This window comes from Empidonax traillii, unplaced genomic scaffold (assembly GCF_003031625.1).
Source record: "Empidonax traillii isolate 1590-97213 ecotype Southwest subspecies unplaced genomic scaffold, ASM303162v1 scaffold419:size1009643, whole genome shotgun sequence".
Taxonomy (NCBI): Eukaryota; Metazoa; Chordata; class Aves; order Passeriformes; family Tyrannidae; genus Empidonax; species Empidonax traillii.
The window spans coordinates 83,590-101,474 of record NW_020955612.1 but is presented as its reverse complement, the minus strand read 5'-3'; the positions used below and the strand labels follow the sequence as shown (position 1 = coordinate 101,474).

Sequence of the window (17,885 nt, the reverse complement as noted above, 5' to 3'; positions counted from 1 at the left end):
CAAACCACACAACTCAGCCAGCCCCTCTGCCAGCACCAGGGTGCTGGGGAGCTCCAGCAAAAGGCATTTCCCCAGTTAATGCCAGACTAACGCTCCCAGAACGACAAATCTGCTTCTGCCTCGCTCTGCCAACGCAGATCAGCGTCCTCACGCCTCAGTCACAGCACACCCCCCTATCCACACTCTGCAAAGAGTCAGCAGCGCACATGCCCATCCCAAAAGGCTGCTTTTGGGAACACGTTAACCGTGCTGCAGCTGTGCAATTCCAGCACAGAGCTGTGGGGAGATGCAGGTCCCACAGAAACACTCCCCAAAGAGGGGGTTGCAAAGGTTTCGTGCCAAAGAGCCACTCACACGACAGGTTAACACAGACTCAAGAGGCTTCTACGGCTGTGACATGCGAAGGGAGAAGGAAGGAAGGAGGAACTTAAAGGCACAGTTTGAGGAAGAAAATATCAGAGGTCAGCAAGGACCTACAGCTGGAAGACAGTTTGGAAAGAATGGAAGAGTAATCACTGCTGAGCAAATGCAGAGCACAAGCCCAGGGGTGTCCGTGCTGACCCCAGGCAGGCCGGGGCTGCTCCTCGGCCTCCAGCACTGTCACAACCCAGCGGCCAGAACAGCTTTGACCTCAAAGAACACAGCCCTAAACACCAATCCCAACTGGCTGCAGACTAATGAGCTCCAGAAAGCCTCGCTAGGACTGATCCACACCCCTCCTACAGCGCAGGACGCAGGGTCTCTGCACGGATGCACAGTCAGTCACGGAACGCTCCGGGGTGACAATGGCAACTCAAGTATCGTGACACAAGCGTCAGGCACAGCAGTTACACACCGCACCCACCAGCTGCACTCACCACAGAGATTCATTCATTTCCAAAAAAAAAAACCCAAGCAAACCTGACAACCAAATCTGGGTCTTAGTGTTGCCAATAATTCACGTGCAAGAAACCGGCTTAGAAGCTCCTGCATCCCACACCCCTCGAGCTTCTGTCTCCAATTCAAGTAAACTTTTCCAATTTCCACAACATGGTGTGAATGGTTAATAACACTCATTATCAGTACACTTCTGTAATTCGAGATTTCAATTGCTCCTGCAGTAAGTTTATTTGCTGTGAGTTTGGGGGGGGATAGAAATGCACAGCAAAAACTGGAAGTGAAGATTCACGTCCTGTTACAACGACTCCAGAATCTGGGGCCTTAAAAAAAACCAAAACAACCAAACCCTCAGATTAAATATTGTGGTGTTTGATGAAATCATGAGAATTGACAATACAAAGCCATTTACTGTTCATCTGTTACAGGTTGTGAATGTCATTAACTCCCAGGAGAAGGTCACTTTGGAATGATATCCCATTCACACACAGCCTGTAAGCACGCTTCTATGAAATACAACTGCAAGGAATTGGAGACAAAAGCTTAGTCAAAACTCCTCAAGAAAAACTGGTGTCTACAGAACTAAAAAAAAAAAAAAAACACAACAAACCATCCCTTTAAATTATCCAGAGAAAGGAAAATTTCAGTGGAAACCGAAGATCTCTTCACACCTTTAACTGGAACTAGACCGGCTAAGCAGGTGGCTGAAATAGTGAAAATGAGCGAGTGTTGAAATACAGAAATCCTCTAGAAAAGGAATTTTGCATATGAAATCTCCTGTGCTGGGCACGAGCACCCTTGGATTAGCCCTTTCCCGAGAGCATTAACCTGGTTGTTCCAGATGGAGCACAGAGAGGGAATTCAGGGTGCTGCTGCACAGTGGGTACAGCTGGGACTGGCTAGAAATTGTTAAAAAATTATTTACAGGTCTGTAAATTCTCCAAACAGAAAATATAAAACTGCATTAGTAAAAAAAAAAAAAAAAAAAGAAAAAGAAAGAATCCTACAAGGAAATCCTGCAGATTCCCTCTGTCTGACGGGAAGTCTGACTGTGCAAATGCAAGGAAACCAGGTTGCTGCTCCCACTTTGTACCTTGTCAAAATCGTCAGAAAGAGTATTTTTTTTTTTTCTGGAGTCCTCTTGAAAGCAGGTACAGGACACAGCAAGAGTCAGTTTTCTTGCTAAAATGTTTGCCATCGAGTCTGAGCTCAGTTAAAGACCAGCTGGGGAGGAGGGGAACGAACCCAGCTGATGGGTTTTCCTATGGAATCCATTTCATTCCACTCATGTCCTCCCATCAGCCAGCTGCTGCCTCAGGTACCCACTGCTCACCTCTCTCACCCACAACACACTCACACACACACACTCCCCTCTTCCTCCTCCCACGACTGCAGTGCTTTCAACAAGAGAAAACCATAATAATAATAACAACAACAACAACAATAATAATAATAAAAAAAATAGCAATAATTAAAAAAATCTACAGTATTCACCTCCTTTTGGTATTTTACATTGGCATTTTCTGTACACGACCCAAGAGCTCCCTCTATTTACACAGTGATCCGGGAGGACTTGTCCTCAGGAGCCTGGTTCTCCTGGCCCTGAGTGGGGAATCAAAGCCCACCCTTCAGACTCGGTTTTCCAACTTTATTAAACTGAAAAAAAAATGTACAATACTTTATTAAATGTACAATACTATCCTTAAAACAATCTTAAATACAATTTCTTTAAATACAACCTTAAAACAACTTTAGAATTAACTTTAGGACAAAAAACTTTTTTTTTCTTTTTTTTTTTTTTTTTTTGCTTCGCAAACGGAACGGTTTTTAAAACAATAACTTTCCGAAGCTTTTAAACAATAACTTTCCGAACTTTTTGAACAATAACTTTCTTAAAGTACAGAACTATGTACAACAATAATGACGGCAGAGCGGGGGGTCTCCGGTCCGGTCCGCTCCGTCTGGGCCGTGGCGGGCAGCGGGGTCAGAAGCTGCTGTTCTTGAACTCACCATTCTCCGTGATGGAGAGCTTGGGGGGGTTCCCATTGCGGACGTGCATGGTGTAGCGCTCCTTCACCTGCGTCAGGGCGCTCATCAGCCGCGTGTTGGCCGAGTCCAGGAACTCGATCCGCTTCTCCTGCAACAGAACCCCACAAGCGTCAGAGCATCCCCGCGGCCTCGGCGGGAGCTGCTTCCAGGCACAGGCGGCTGGAATTCCCCCGGTGAGATGGGCTGCCTGCCTCTTTCTGTTTTCAGGGGGTGCCACGGGCTCCGCTCTGGGCCCTCCCGGCGCGGTGGAGTCCCGCTGACATCGGTGAATTGATCCAGCCAGCAGGACTTTGCCACAGGGGAGCCGGAGGGCGTGTGTGGGGGGGTGTGTCGGTGTTAATGACAACGATAGCCAATTTAAATATTGCTCTTAAAACCGCGTCAGGAAAAAAACAGAAACAGGCAGCAGAGAACAAAAGTGGTGGGGGGTTTCGTCCGGCAGAGAAAACAAGTGGTGTCTACCGGCCATCGTCTCCGTATTTTGGATGGAGTGTGCTCAGAGTAAACTCATGGGATGCTTGAAATAAATACATAACAATAACAATAATAATAATAAAATAATAAAAAAAAAAGCGGATAACGGCAGCCTGCGGTGACGGTGCAACAGCAACACAGAGAAGCAGCAGCCAAAAGCTAACGCTCAGGGGTTATTGGAGGCGAGGGGGACAGGGCAGTGTGGGTGGGGGGAGATGCCATCGACAGAACACAAAGAACAAACACGGAACACGCTGCTCCTACACCCATTCCAGCTCAGGGGGCTCCCGGGCTCCACAGATCCGCGTGCCCGGTTAGATTCTCCTTGCACAGAAGGTGCCAGCCTCAACTTTCAGCAGACAGCTCCAGGATGGGGGCTAGATTTATGTAAGCCAGCCCCAGCCCCTGCCTGCTGGCAGTGGGGTGTCTGCAGTGGGATACAGCACCAGAGGGACAAGCCAGGGAGTTGGCGGTACAATCAGAAATGACAATTTTCATCTTCCCTAAAAAAATAATAACAACAGTGCAGCCACAGAAAGCAGCACTAGAGTCAGCAGAGAGGTAACTGTGCTCTCTGTGCTGCCAATTGATTGGCTTTTGTTCTTTGAGAAGGGAAAATGTCTTAATTTACTCGACTGAAACAAGCTGTGTGCAGGAACTCTTCCCAGTCCAGCCCACTGAGAAACAAAATGGAGGGAAAAAACCGATGCACGGAAGGTACAAACATTAAGGAAGTTCAGACCGAGAGCTCAGGAGAGCCACGAGCTACCACAGGCCCTTGGGATTCAGATCCCAGCACATCAGTGTGTGCTACAGCACTAATCAGCACTGTTTGCTTTTCTCAGCGGGCTCCCTCACAGGGTTAAGTGCTCAGGGGCAAAAACAAGGCAGAATTTAAGTCCTGCTTCTGTTACAGCCCTGAAGAGGCCAAGCTCTGTGTAAATAAACAGAAGAGGAAGCACAAAGCAGAGGCCGGCCTGAGCCCTCCTCCTGATCCAGCTGATGGGAGCAGGGAGAACACAGAGCAGGGGAGCTCCAGGCCTTTCCTCTCCTGTGCTGAAATGAACCCTGCAGAACACAACTGCCTCAGCAGGAACGTGCTCCTCAGCGAGGTAAAGCTCCTACTCCTAAATTGCACCTGGAATACGTAATTTAAAACGAAAATTTCCTCTCTCTGAAAATTTTTCCGAAAAATTTCTGCAGAATCTTTCCCGGGGGGTTCAGAATAAAAGGCTGGTTTGTTTTCTGGCACTGCCGAGCTCTCACTGAGCCGCTCTGCGAAACAGCTGGAAAGCTACACTTGGCAAATCCATCTGAGCTTGCTGAGTAGAGGCATCTTCTCACTGAAAGGAAAATTAGATCTACCAGGCACATCTGTAACACGCTGGGATCGGGCACAGGGAGCGGGAGGAGCTGGAATGGGTAGGAGGGCAGTGCGCTGGGCCAGGACTGGGGACTGCTCAGCTAGAGAACTGAGTGGGTTTACTTGCCTGTTGGAATTATCTCATCCCCATTTATGACCTGTAATTTAACACAGCGGAGACGTCACTTGCAATAGCAGCTGGGCCAGTGGTCTTTGCAGCTCCGCTGCTCCCAGGAGAGAGTTTAGCCACACCTATCCCCTGCTTGGTCAGAGACCCAGAGCCAGGCCCTGGAACCACCCGAGGTGCTGCTCAGGGTCAGGAGAGCAGCTCGTGCCCTCTGCCAGTGCCACTCAGCACGAAATCCTGGGTCAGCGCTGCTCCTGGCAGCCTCGAACTCTTCAGCCAGGTGGGATTGGGTTGGGTTCCAACTCCACGAATTTCACCTTAAAAAAAACCCCTTTCCTCTTCTAGCCACTGAAGGAATCACAGACTAAATAAAATCTTCCAAGCACAACTTCAAGGGATTGCTACAGAACCCAGCAAGCACCTGGGCTGCTCTGGTGAGGCTGTTCTGAATCTTTCACCAGTCTTCTCCTCTGCTCAGGTACCCAAGGAAGGGCAATGACAACTACACTTCCCCCATGGCCTGGCATGCCCATGACAGAGAAGCAGTTAAGGTTTGCTGGTCACCTTGCTTGTCCAAGAAAAAGAGAGTCAAATTAAAAGAGGAATCATGAATGCTGCTGTTTTGCTCCCGTTTTTTTTCCGCAATTTCCACCGCAGGTCATAAACGCTGCATGGTTTTATGAAGTGTGATGGAGGATCACCCCCAGCCCTGAGGGTTTGAAGGTCTCACAAGTCAGCAGTGGCCCCTCTGATAGCTGCTGACACTGGGATCAGACTGGTCCACGCTCTGCTTTGCTAGTCCATAACCAACATCGAGGTTGGGAGCCCCCTGGCACGGACAGGTAACAACAGGAAGGGCAAGTTTCCTACTCAGTCACAATTTCTCAAGTCCTCCCCTCCAAAACACACTTTTCATGTTTGCTCAGTGCCCCTTCCACCTTCCTGAGGCAGGTGAAAAGTGTGTCACCCGCTTTGGAACCCAGGCTGCTGGCTGGATCAGCTGCCATTCCATGTGTGGATGCCCTGACTGTGCCTACCTCCAAAAAAATTTGCCCAGCACATTCACATCTTTCCAAAAAAAAAAAAAAAAAAAAAGTGTTACCAGGCTTTTAAAAACACAGCTTTTTGCTGCTTTATATTTTCCTCCAGTTCCACCTGAGTTCAAACATTTCTAATACCCCAGTGCCATCTTTAACCAATAGAGGCTCCCCCCCCACCACTCTTTGTGTAGGGAAGCAACTTTCCGAAATAACTTGGGTTACTCCTGAAAAAATTATTAAGGAAAGTTTCCAGCTGGAACTCCTGAAAAGCCCAGAAGCAGGAAAGAGACCCTCCAAATGCAAATACCACAGATGTAACACGGCAGGCAGATACAAACCAGTCCCAGGTTCTGTTGTGGGATCAGCACAGACACAGAGGAAAAGCTGGAATGACCCCATAGGATACACCCACATGCACTGCCTGCTGGATTCCCTCCCCACAGCTTGCCCTGGGGTGGCCAAGGCAGGCACTGCAGGTTTGTGGAAAACGGGCATTTCCCCAGGACTACCAGGGACGGCCAACTGGGGTGAAATGCCACAAAAAATGTGACATTCCCAGAGCAATGCTCCAATGCAGCATTCTCTGTCCTTGACTCCACTGTCCAAAGCCATGCTTGGAGCTGGCACAGCTGAGATGCATGCACATGGCAGCTGAACTATGCTGGGGGGAGGAACAGCTTTCCCAGAGGTCCCAGGCCCACACTGGGACAACATCTCCGCAGTGCATTGCTGCTCCTTTACTCCCTTGGAATCTCACAAAGCAGCAAAGGTTTTGGAGACGTGATCAGTCCTGGGATTTGCTGCCAGGCTGCCTCAAAGGCCAGGTCAGGCAGGTCTGTACGAATCAGAACACCCCAATTCTCTCCCAGAAGGCAGTAAGTGACACCATGGGCCGACCCGGCTTGGGAGATAGGGAACAATGCTGGGGCAGGAGAGAGGGAGAATAAGGGCTTCTGCACACGGGTTCTTGGAGAACCAAGCTCCTCACCTACCTGTGCATCGATGATTTTCTGCTTTGCATCAATGACAGCTTGCATCTCTGCGTGATCCTTCTTCAGCTCCTCTTCAACAGCCATGAGTCTGATGAGCAGAGAGGGACAAATTAGGACAGTTTAATACTGTTCCCGAGTGTTTCAGGTACTCTGGCCTGTTGGTTTGACTTCTGTGCTTGTCCTGGCTCTGGCAAGGGAAGCAGGGAAGAATTCTGCTGCTCTCAGGAAAGTTTATCTCTCCATCTGACACTCCCAATTGCCCAACCTTGTTATTCTCAGAACGGACACTGCCAAAAACGCAACCGCTCTGACAAACTGATCTCACCAACCGATTCCAAACAAAGGAAAAAAAGATCTGCAGTAAGTACAACAGAGACCAGGGATAAAAATTCCTAAACATTTTCCTATGCTCTCCTGACAATCTCAGGCAAGCTTCCCCACCTGCATCCCCGTTTCTTCACCTCTAGGATAGGACAGAGGGAATAGATGGCACAGGGGAGCCGCTCGTCCTGCCCACGCCCCAACTTTCCAAAGCCTCACCTGCTGATGATGCTTTTCATCTGGCTGTCCTTCTCCTCCTGCTGCCTGCGCAGTCTCTCCTCGCTGTCTTCCAGCCTAGACTTGTACTCCAGCAGCAGCTTCTGCATCTGCTGCTCCTGCACCAGGAGCCGCCGCTCGTACTCCTCGAGCCGGCGGCTGGACACCCGCAGGCGCTCCTTCAGCTTCGCTATCTCCTGCTCGTACTGCAAGGGGGGGAAAGGAGGTTTATATTGTGTTACTTTATGAATCAGATGCAAAGGAAGAAAAAGGAGATCAGATCATTGCAGTGCCCTGCTGCTCTTAAGAGGACGTTGGGGTTTTCTTTTCTGAATGAGAAATAAGTTGATTGAAGTAAAGGGAAGTGACAAGCAAACCTGGGGGCAACCACAGAGAAGGAGCACGGAGGCTCCCACTGAGCATCAAGCTGCTCCCACGCTGTAGGGTGTCACTCTGCAGCACAGTTCAGGGGGCTGACAGGGGGCTCTGACATGGCTCTGAGTGGTAACATCTCCTGTTACTCCAGATCTGAGCAGTTCCCACACAGATGCTGCTAATGGTGCTCAACTGCTCAACTGGCCCGGGGTGCCCAAACCTACAAACCAGACCCACGCAGGACACAAATAATTCTCTCTTCAGGACCTAACCAGGGCATGAAACCTCAGGTCAAGTCAGAGCAAATCCCTTACTGCAGACCAGAGCCTGTCAGGTTACCTGGCCGAGGTTTTGCTCTTCTACTTCTTGTCTCTGTGGATAATCACTTAGTGCCATGAATCTCAACATATTTCTTTGTTTTGGGTTCATTCACCTTTCTTAACAATCTTACGTTCTGGCTTCTTTGCCCACTGAATGCTCTTCTCCTCACTCCCTGTCTTCTCAAAATACCAAAACTCTTACACAGCTCCATCCCCACAGCAGCATATGGATGTAACTGTATTTGGAAAAACGGGATCTACTTCTGAAAACACATATACTTTCAAAAAAAACAGATCATGAAGATTTCCATGCAGCCCAGAAACATTGCACTACCTGGGTGACAGGCATTTGCCTCAGGGAAAGCCCAAGACAGTATTTGACTGCAGCTGCTGATGAAGGCTGAGCTGCATTTACCGAGCCCTGTACAGTCACTGAGCACATCCCCAAGCTATCCTCTGTCAGGTTAACAATCCTGATTTTTTTTTTTTTTTTTTACAGAGTTAATGATCACTAAAACGTTTTGCAAGCAGAGAAGAATGGCAGAATGTTGTAGTTGTAGTGCATAAATAAGAAATAATAAAAACTAATGACTTGAGCAGGATGTAATACACTCGGGCAGCGTGACTCACGATGCACTGGGTGCCAGATACCAGGCTGTGATGTACAAGCTCAGCTCTGTCAGTTTGCTCCCATCTGACATGCTGCAGCCTGTAATCTGTGCTATGGGATGCTGCACTACAGGAATGTGTGGCAGCACGTCCAGCAGGAGCTCTGCCAATACAACCTGTGTGCGAACACGCGACGCTGCGACAGCACGGCCTGACAGCCCGTCCGAGCTCTGCTGTGGGGGCACAGGAGTCACTGGTACCCCTGAGCTGGCTGCACACACAGTAAAACCTACCTTCTCAGCGTGCTTGATATCGTCCAGGCTCTGTGCTGTGTCCTTCTTGGCCTCCTCATACTGCCCGTTGTTGAACACCCAGGCCGCCGTCCTTTCCACCGGTGACAACGTGGCAGAGTCCACAGGCGACTGCACCTGGGGCAGAGACACCTGTGAGCATCCCTCAGAGAAATGACACACAAACCAGCTCTAAAATTCCCCTTATTTGGAGCAGAAAGATGCCCATGACTCTCTCAGTCTCCAAGGACCCCCAAAACCTCTCCTGCAGGGACACACCCTTGACTTTGACGTGCAGCAACTACCTGAACCCCTCCAAAACCAATGCACTTGAGACATTTTTCTTTCTCTCCAAGTTCTTGTTTCCCAAACCTGTTCTCCCCTTTGCCACACTGTCAGTAAGGTTTTCTCACCCTGCCATGTCTCCCCCAGAGAAAACAGAGCGACAATGCTTTGCTCACAGGGAGGGCAGGTTGGTTTCCCTGGAGTGCTGAGGAGCTGAACTTGGGAGCAGCTTCCTGGGCCAGGCTGGGACAGACTACAGTGGAACATGGGACAGCACAGCTTGGCTCTGGGACAGCACAGTAGGACTGGAACGTGGCAGAGAGGTGTGACAATGTCATAGCAGTGCCTGTCAGATTTGGATGGTCCATTTGTAGCATCTGTGTCCAACCAGGGCCAGCAGTGCTGACTGGGAGAACTGTCCAACCTCTTTGGAGGCTCTCTCTCTCTCCTCTTTAAGGGAATCCAAAAAGGGAGCCAAGAAAAAAAAAAAAAAAACACAAGAAACTCTGCGCCTGGCTGGGGAAAATACGGCTTGCTACAAATTCCAAGCAATTTTCACGGACAAAGACGAGTTTATAAGCACAGGAATTAGCATAATTACCCCTGAAAGAGCAACTCTGTCTTAAGTTTTTGAGAAACGCAAAAGACCAACTTCCCCCCCCCTCCCCAACTGCAGCTTCTTTTTGTGCCCAGGCAGCTCTTCAGCTCCCTGCTTGGCCTCCTGTTGAACCAAAGTGCAACATTCTCCCCGGCTGGGGGTTCTGAAGTCCCAGTTTCAGCCAGGAGCTCTCCATAGGGGAGGAACAGCTTCTTTAGGAGTGAGGGATCACGTCACCCTCCCGTTGTGTTTCTCCTCCCAGGAGGACAGGGCTGGCAGGTGCTGCACCTGCTGCCACAGCCCAGCTGTCCTGAGCAGCCACAGACACTGCAGCACTGGAAGAAGCCTCAGTAAAGATGGGTGTAAAGGCAAAGGAGAGTTGTGGGAATTAGAAAAAAATCCCTGGATTTAGCAGAGGCCTTTTCCCTAGAAGGCAGTCCTCACAGCAGAAAGGCTAAGAGCCCCGCTATGTATATTGTGGCAGCCTGGTAAAGCTCCTTAATTCAGGTTTTTTTTGATGGCATTTGCTGTCAGGCAGTCACAGCAAGGGAGATCATGAACTGTGTGTGGTTCTGCCACCAACAGGCCCTTCCCAGAGGTAAATGCTTTGGCTCTGTGAGTAGTTGGAGAAATCAGGAACAGCGATGGATGAGCATTCGCTGGAGCTATGGAGGACTTAAGAAAGCAGAAATGTGACTACAGAGCAGTCCATGCCCAGCCATGTCCCAGACTGCTGAGCAGCAGCAAACCTGGCCAAACAACCTCGCAAGTTTGGGAAAGATTATTTCCAGCAGCCAAACTCTGAAAGCCAACAAAGACTAAGTGGATGGCAAGCACTTCACATGCTAATGGGTTATGAGTTACACTCTAATACAGAGGGGGAAAAAGAATCAGCCTGCTAGGATCATGTATTAATTCCCTTCTTTGCCTCTCTTCCAAAGGAACACACTGACATTTCTGTTCCCACCTACCTCCTAAATGGAAATGGAAGGCAAAAAGTGACCTCTCCCAGCAAACAAAGGGCCCAGCTCTATATTCAGAAACAAATGGGACTTGTAGAGAACAGAGTCCGACAATTATAACGCCCACAAAACATGCCTAGAAAGAACATGCCCAGAAAGAACATGCCCAGCTTCTCTCTTCTCTTTATCTTTTTTTTTTTTTTCAAATAAGAACAGAATTCCACAACAAGATTTGCAATTAAAAGGACGCAATGGAATTTGCCTCAAAAAAAAAAAAAAAAATGTTGGCCACTCGATTTGGCAACACTTTGAGACGTTGTTCATGGGTGTGGGGAAGGAAAGAACAAATTGATTTCTCTGAACAAAGCAGGGGCAAGTACTCTAATGAATCCAGAGGAAACAATTAGTATAGAAAATAGAGCAGGAAAATAAGTGGATGCACATCCCTTTCAAATTTATCCTTGTTACTGGCCTAAAAACGCCCAGCCACCATCACCACCACCACATGAGGCTTTAATTGTATTCCACAAACACCTATCCCAACTCTGTGCCCAAATGGAAAACACAGGAGGACGCAAACATACCCACTTCAAATAATACACAATTGCTTTTTTGGGTATTACTAACTTGGCCTGTTAAAGCTTTGCTTTGTGATTCAGCGTTTCTGGTCTCGCACTTCAGTGAGCGTCAGGTATCAAAGCGGTTTTAAAGCCCTGATTGCCCCTGGGTTCCCAGGCATCATTCAGAGTTTCTGCCTTTAATTGGAGCATTCAGGAGTTCGCCAAGAACGCTCCACTGACAGGGGCAGCAGGAAAACCTTGGGCAGAGGTTGCTCTGCCAGCTTCACCTCACAGCCCAAAGCCTTCCTCCTGCAAAACCTCTGACCTGCACGTCGAGTTTTTTCCCTTCACTGCAGTGCCAAGCATGTAAATGCTCACTTTCTCTTTAAAATGAAATTAACTCAGGAAAAGGTTTTCCTACGTGGTAAAGCCCAAGAGGATTATCATTATTTCTTTTAAAAATGGTAAAGGACTGTTGGTTTCTTGACAGGAAACCCTTGATTTAGAGTTGCCTCTGAACAACTGATAAAACGCATTAGGAGCTGGCAGATATAAGCACTCCTTTCCAGAAAATATCTGCATTATTCATAGTTTGGGATGATTAATGAAGAAAACAGCACTTATTTTAGGACCAGCAAGAGATTGTTCCATCATGGTGAAATATGGATTTCTCCACACTTTAGACAACCGCGCTTATTTGTTACTCTGGCAGCAGTTTATTCCGAGATGTTTTATCTTTGTTCATTTCCCCGTTCTGAGGCAGCTCTGCTTTTAAATCAGCACCACAGGGCAAACTCAGTCTCACGTGGCAATCTGAACTTCCACTTGGAACAAAGCTGCTCCTGTTTTGATTTTTTTTTTCTTTTCTTTTAATTCAGGGAATTTTTCCAGTTCTGTTTCTTTCAGCCGGCTCGCCGCTTACCTTAGTAAATGGAAAGCAGTTCTTTTTGAGTTTAGTACAAAAGCATCCCAGTGCCAGAGATAAGCTGGCTTGCCAAGCCTGTGACGGTGACAAGCATGACTGGTCCTTACACTTGCCACCGGCTAAAGCGCTGCTGCTCTCGATTCAGCTCAACTCCAGGGTCAGGAGGCTTTGCAGATCAAGGCTGACCCCCCAAGCAGAGAGGCCTGAGAGAGGCTTTCCTTACCTGCTGCGTCTGCTGCCGCTGAATCGCCCGCACCTTGGGGACGGGGCTTTCCCTGGAGGAGGAGGACTGGTGGCGGGAGCGGTTCCCGTTCTGGACGGGCTCGGTGCCCACGGGCCCCGACGCCCCGGACACGCTGCCCGTGCTGCGCAGGGAAGGGCTGTGCGTCAGGGTTTGCATCGTCTTGGCCCTGGCGCCCAGCACGGCCTGGTCCATTTTGCGGATCTGGGCCTGGCTGCTGCTGTTCTGCCGGGGCAGCACCACCGGGACGTGCCTGTCCGTGCCCGCGGCGCGCCGGGACGAGTCCTCGCTCTGCGAGCTGCGCTTGGCAGAGTCCTCCAGGCTGCTGTTGCTGCGCCCGCTGGGCTTGAAGTCCTCGCTGTTGCTGCGGCTCCGGGAGCTGGCAGTGCTCAGGTTCTCCGGGCTGGAGTCCACAGAGGCCTTGGCCATCGGCGGGCTCGGGTTGTTGAGCTGGTAAACCGGGTTCTGGAATGAGAGAGGCCGGAGGCTGCCCTGTTGGTTCCATGCCGGGTGCAGAGGCCTCCGAACCTGGGGAGCACTCTGGGGGGTGCTCTGGGTGTCCCACAGCTGTTTGATGTTGGCCACCTGGGTGACGGAGAGCTGGCTGCCGGCCAGGCGCAAAGGCACGTCGTGCATCATGGATCCGGAGTCACCGTGGGTCGTGTGAGGGTCCTGCAGGTCCATGAGGGAGATGCTACGTCCGTTGGGCAAGACACTTACCTTCTCATCCTTATCCGAGCACGTCATGCTCTGGGTGGATGCCTGCTGAACCAGCAGTAAGGTCTTGCCCCTAAAATGTCCATCTACATTTTCCTGGGTTGGAGACTTCAGTCTGTTTATGTCACTGTGGAGTGGAAAGGAGTTTGGTTAATTTTTGAGCAGTCAAGACCCCGAGAGATCTGTCCCAGAGAAGTCCTTCTACCTCATTTAACCTCCCCCCACTGAAACCTTCAAGGAACCAGACTTCCTTTTATGAGCATTTCGTGTGCAAGTCAGAACACACTCTTCCTTAATTACTGCTTATCTTGGAGAACTGTGTTTGATTCAAGGAGTGCTTCATCTTTATGTTTTTTTTTCAGAGGTGAAATCCAAACCATTCCCACCAAATCCTCCCCCCCCTAGCCACATCTGCCTCCAGCAGACTTCAGATCCCATTTAACCCTTTGCCAGCATTATGGAACGAGTGGAAATGGCCTCAAATTGTGCCAGGGAAGGTTTAAATCGGATATTAGGTAAAATTTCTTCACCCAAAGGGTTGTCAAGCCCTGGGACAGGCTGCCCGGGGCAGTGGTGGAGTCACCGCCCCCTGAAGGGATTTAAAAGGCGGGTAGATGTGGCACTTGGAGATACTGTTTAGTGGTGGCCTTGGCAGTTCTGGCTTAACAGTTGAACTTGATAATCTCAGAGGGCTTTTCCAACCTTACTGATTCTATGACTCCATGTACTAGGGAGGTCTGAAAATTCAGCAGGAGTTGTGTGAAGGCTCCTGCAGACCTGGATGTAAGCTCAGAGGGCAGAGAATTCCACATGACAAAACTGGCCCCCCTGACAGCAGAGAAACTACTCTGAGACCGCAGTAGCCGAGCTCTTTGGCAGTTCTGCCGTGTCACAGCTCCAGATTAACAGCTGTTACAGCAGGAGAAATGCTGCACTAAACACAGCAGGGACTAGTTTTGCTGTTCCACGAGTAATAAGTTCCACCTACAGCTCAGTTTTTCCATCAGCAGTAAATAAGCAGCCTGCTGGCCAGAAGGAAACACAATGGCTGACTGTGCATCTGGACACCCAGGCCGGCAGTAAATCCTAAAATTGGTTTTAGCAGCTTAAGTCACTGACTCCCAGAGAGGTGGTTGAGTCCTGGGTAAGTCCAAAGCTTCAGGTCCCCAGTGCCACCCCGAGAGAGGCCCGAGCTCCCCGTTCCACAGCGGGGCTGGGCAGCCAGTTGAGGTGACGAATCACAGAACCACAGAAGGGTCGGAAGGGGACCTTGCTCTGGATCGTCTTGTTCCGGCTCTTCACAGGTTCAACAACCCCACACACACCTGCCCTCCAGCCCTGGTTGGGACATACCCATCGGTGGGGTCCTCGGTTATCTTCTGAAGTCCCGAGGAGAGGCTTCCCGTGACGTTTGGAGCGGAGCTGTGCTCAGTGAAACGCTTCAGCTGCTGCTGCGTTGGTGTGGGGTTGGTCATTGCTTTTGTGATATCCGCGAGAATACGAGGAAGGGGTCCCAGTTTTGCCACGGTTGCCTGTAGGAAGGAATTTTCACCCTAATTGGATACAAGCACCACGACATCCGCCGGGGTTTGGATTTTTTTGGTAGCGGTGCCCGGAGGTGGAGGGATGGAGGTGGAAGGAAGGAGGGTGGGTGGTTGTGTGCGGGTGTGCCAGGATCGGAATGCAGTGTGTTATGGAGCAGCGCAACGCCGGCGACCAGATGGATGGAGGAGACGAAACGGGGTGCGGCAGACATTGAGGAAAGAAAAGGAAATAGAAAAGAAATTAGGATTGACCCCCCAAAAATAAAAGACATGCTCAATAAAACAAAACTATTGCCATTCCAATGCAAAACTATCATGCAAAGCACACTAAGTCCAAGGGTGGGTGAGGCCAAAGTGAAAAAACTACGGCATCTGCTCATTGAAGGGCATTCATTCAAAGGCTACAGATCCAGCCAGTGTGGGGAACTTTCCAGGCAGAGGGTGTCGTGTGGTAAAGGAAATGCATGCCAACAGACAAGGGGATGTAGCACTCCAGGGGATCGTGAGGGGATCACAGGGGTTGAGGGTGATGGGGAAAGGGGAGGTTTTCTTTATCTCATAAGCCTGTCACTCTTGGCATCCTGCACCGGTGCCTTCTCCTGGCGCACACAGTGAAGCCATTCTTCCCTACCTACACGTGAGAAACAACTGCATGAGAGCACCAAAGATCCTCATATCCCAGTATCATCCTACCAGCATGGGATTAAATGTGTGGCTGCAGTTACAGGTTAGCTCAGTGCTGGCCAGGCCTGGGGTGAGAGCAGCTGGCCTTCAGCAAGGAAGGCTGCTCCTCCAGGCTCTGGCTTCCTCACCCCTTGGGGCCACTGCTGGGGTATCAGCTACAGGCCATCTCCAGGCTCTTGGGACTGCAGGAAGAAGGTGAAGATGCTGCAGATTTACACAAAAAGTAAAACTCTGCTACAAAATCAATGCCCTTCTCGAAGATACCCTTATTTTCCTGTAGGCAGGTATTCAGTTGGGCTCCAGAGAAAGGTCTCTTTACAGACATTTCTGTGGCTATTAAAATCTCAGAGGTGACTTCTCTCATCATTTCCCAGTCATTCCCTGCAGTAGAGCTATATTGCATGTAACTTTACCCCTCAATTCTCTTTTTAGCAAACCCCTATACCAGCTCCCAAGGGCCTGCTAGGATAGATCCACATGCCTAACCTATGGAAAAGGGCAATGCAGATCCATACATTTGGAAAGTACACTGTGTGCACGTACGAGGGAAATGGAAAAACAAGATCACAGCTTGTTATCAAACCAAGATTAATACATAGTCTTTTTGAGTCAAGGACATTTCAGTTTACTCTGATGCAACAAGCTCAGTTTTTAGTTTTCTCTTTTAAATAATGTACTGTGAGAAAATAAAGATACTCAACAAATAACTATTTTGGCAAGCCTTAATGCAATAAAAATATTGAGTGCATTGCCATTCACCTCACCTCTCCAGTTTCAAAAGAAAGAATAATATAAATGGAATATGGACAAAATAATGCACCTCTAAAAGTTGAAATATGGAACGGGTCCAAGCACTTGCAAAAAAGAAAGGACTCACAGCTCAGCTTTTCTGGGCCTTATCAACTACCTCTGCTATCAAGGTTTGAATGATTTTGGACCCTGCAAAGCCACACAGCTAAGGAAGAGCAAACTCCTGCCTTTCCTCCTTCTGCAGCTAAATGGAAGTGGTGTTTATTGTTGGTGGTGAATGCTGGGATCAGAACAGAAGCCGGACGCTGCACCTGGACCTCAGCACAGCCCCCAGCAGAAAGCATCTTGCTTTGTTACAGGATGGCACTCGGGAGCGCATCCAGGTTATCACACGGCATCCCCTTGTATGCCAAAATCAAAGACTACGGAAATGAGCCCATCTCAGCAGGCTTTGGATCAGGTCCTTGATGAGAACAAGTTCTGCAGGGCCAACACATTGCTCCACCAGAGCTGGGGGAGGGCCTGGTGCCCAGCAAAGCACCTCCCTCGGCACCAAAAGGGCACTGCAGCACTGCCACTGCCTCAGCCCAAACACCTCCCTTCTTTCCAGCTCGCTTACGAGAAAGGACTGGCTGCTCAGGGAATTCCAGGTGTACTTTCAAGTGCTGCCTTCACCACCTGACCTTCCTGAAGGCTCCCCAAAGTGTTTGCAGTGCTGCCCAAGCCCAACCACAACCACTTCACGTGCCCCGCTCCAGGCCTTGAGCCGCAATCGCGGAAGGAACAGTTGTGAAATATCCCCCCCCAAAACATTCCCCTCCAAAGCTCTTGGCTTCAGCTGCTCCCTTGATATTTCCCAGTGTTTACTGTTGCTACGATACCATCCCTAGATCCACCCTCCCAGGCCTCCAAAGGGCTTTACCTTATCAAGCTGGGACACAACCTCCCACAAGAGGGAATGCAGCACCGAGAGCTCTTTGCCCAGGTCGATGTAGCCGTCGTATCCGGGCATGTTGGAGATGGTATCTGGGTTAGAGAGCTCCCTCAGAAAACGCTGCATTCCTCCCCACTCGTGCTCCAGAAATTCGTTCATGAAGGCCATGTACTCTTCTTTGATACCAAACCTGCAGGGGAGGGAGGTGGGGGGGGAAAATCCAGTCGTTAAAACCTCCACACAAAATATAGAGTATAAGTGCTTGCAGACAGTTTACTTAAACACTGAACTTTAGACCTGTCTTTCTGAAGATCTGGAGTGCTTAAAAAAAAAAAAAAAAGGAAGATTTCAAAATCTGGAGATTTTGACTCCAAAATCTGGAGATCTTGAAAATCTGAAGATTTTGAAGCCTTGGAGGCAAAGAAACCACATGGACAATTTCTATTTTCTTGGACTTATTTAAATACTACTAATTCACTGTTCATATCACAGCCAAGGGCTCAACACACCTCTCCCCTCTCTCTCTCCCACAGACAGTCCTCCTCTCCTTCCCTTCTCTGCGCATCTGCTCCCCTGTAAGAGATGTGCCATGCCCTTTGTATCGTCCAGCTGGGAATTGTGGAGGAAGAAAGG

At 49.4% G+C, this 17,885-nt stretch overlaps 1 protein-coding gene across 2 annotated transcripts in view; it reads right to left on the bottom strand.

The window, feature by feature from the left end:
* Positions 1 to 2,848: 2,848 nt before the first annotated feature.
* The window catches only part of RASAL2 (RAS protein activator like 2), a 77,232-nt gene continuing 62,195 nt past the window's right edge, over positions 2,849 to 17,885 (bottom strand). The window contains exons 11-18 of one of the 2 annotated variants that reach the window (XM_027894177.1): positions 17,241 to 17,442; positions 14,694 to 14,872; positions 12,606 to 13,467; positions 9,056 to 9,190; positions 7,462 to 7,664; positions 6,922 to 7,009; positions 4,890 to 4,920; positions 2,849 to 3,013 (exon numbers count right to left, since the gene is read on the bottom strand). In XM_027894177.1, coding sequence (XP_027749978.1) covers positions 2,883 to 3,013; positions 4,890 to 4,920; positions 6,922 to 7,009; positions 7,462 to 7,664; positions 9,056 to 9,190; positions 12,606 to 13,467; positions 14,694 to 14,872; positions 17,241 to 17,442 — 1,831 coding nt within the window. In that variant the 3' untranslated portion in view covers positions 2,849 to 2,882. Of the gene's footprint in view, positions 3,014 to 4,889; positions 4,921 to 6,921; positions 7,010 to 7,461; positions 7,665 to 9,055; positions 9,191 to 12,605; positions 13,468 to 14,693; positions 14,894 to 17,240; positions 17,443 to 17,885 lie in introns of both variants that reach the window. The other variant, XM_027894178.1, reaches the window with a different exon arrangement.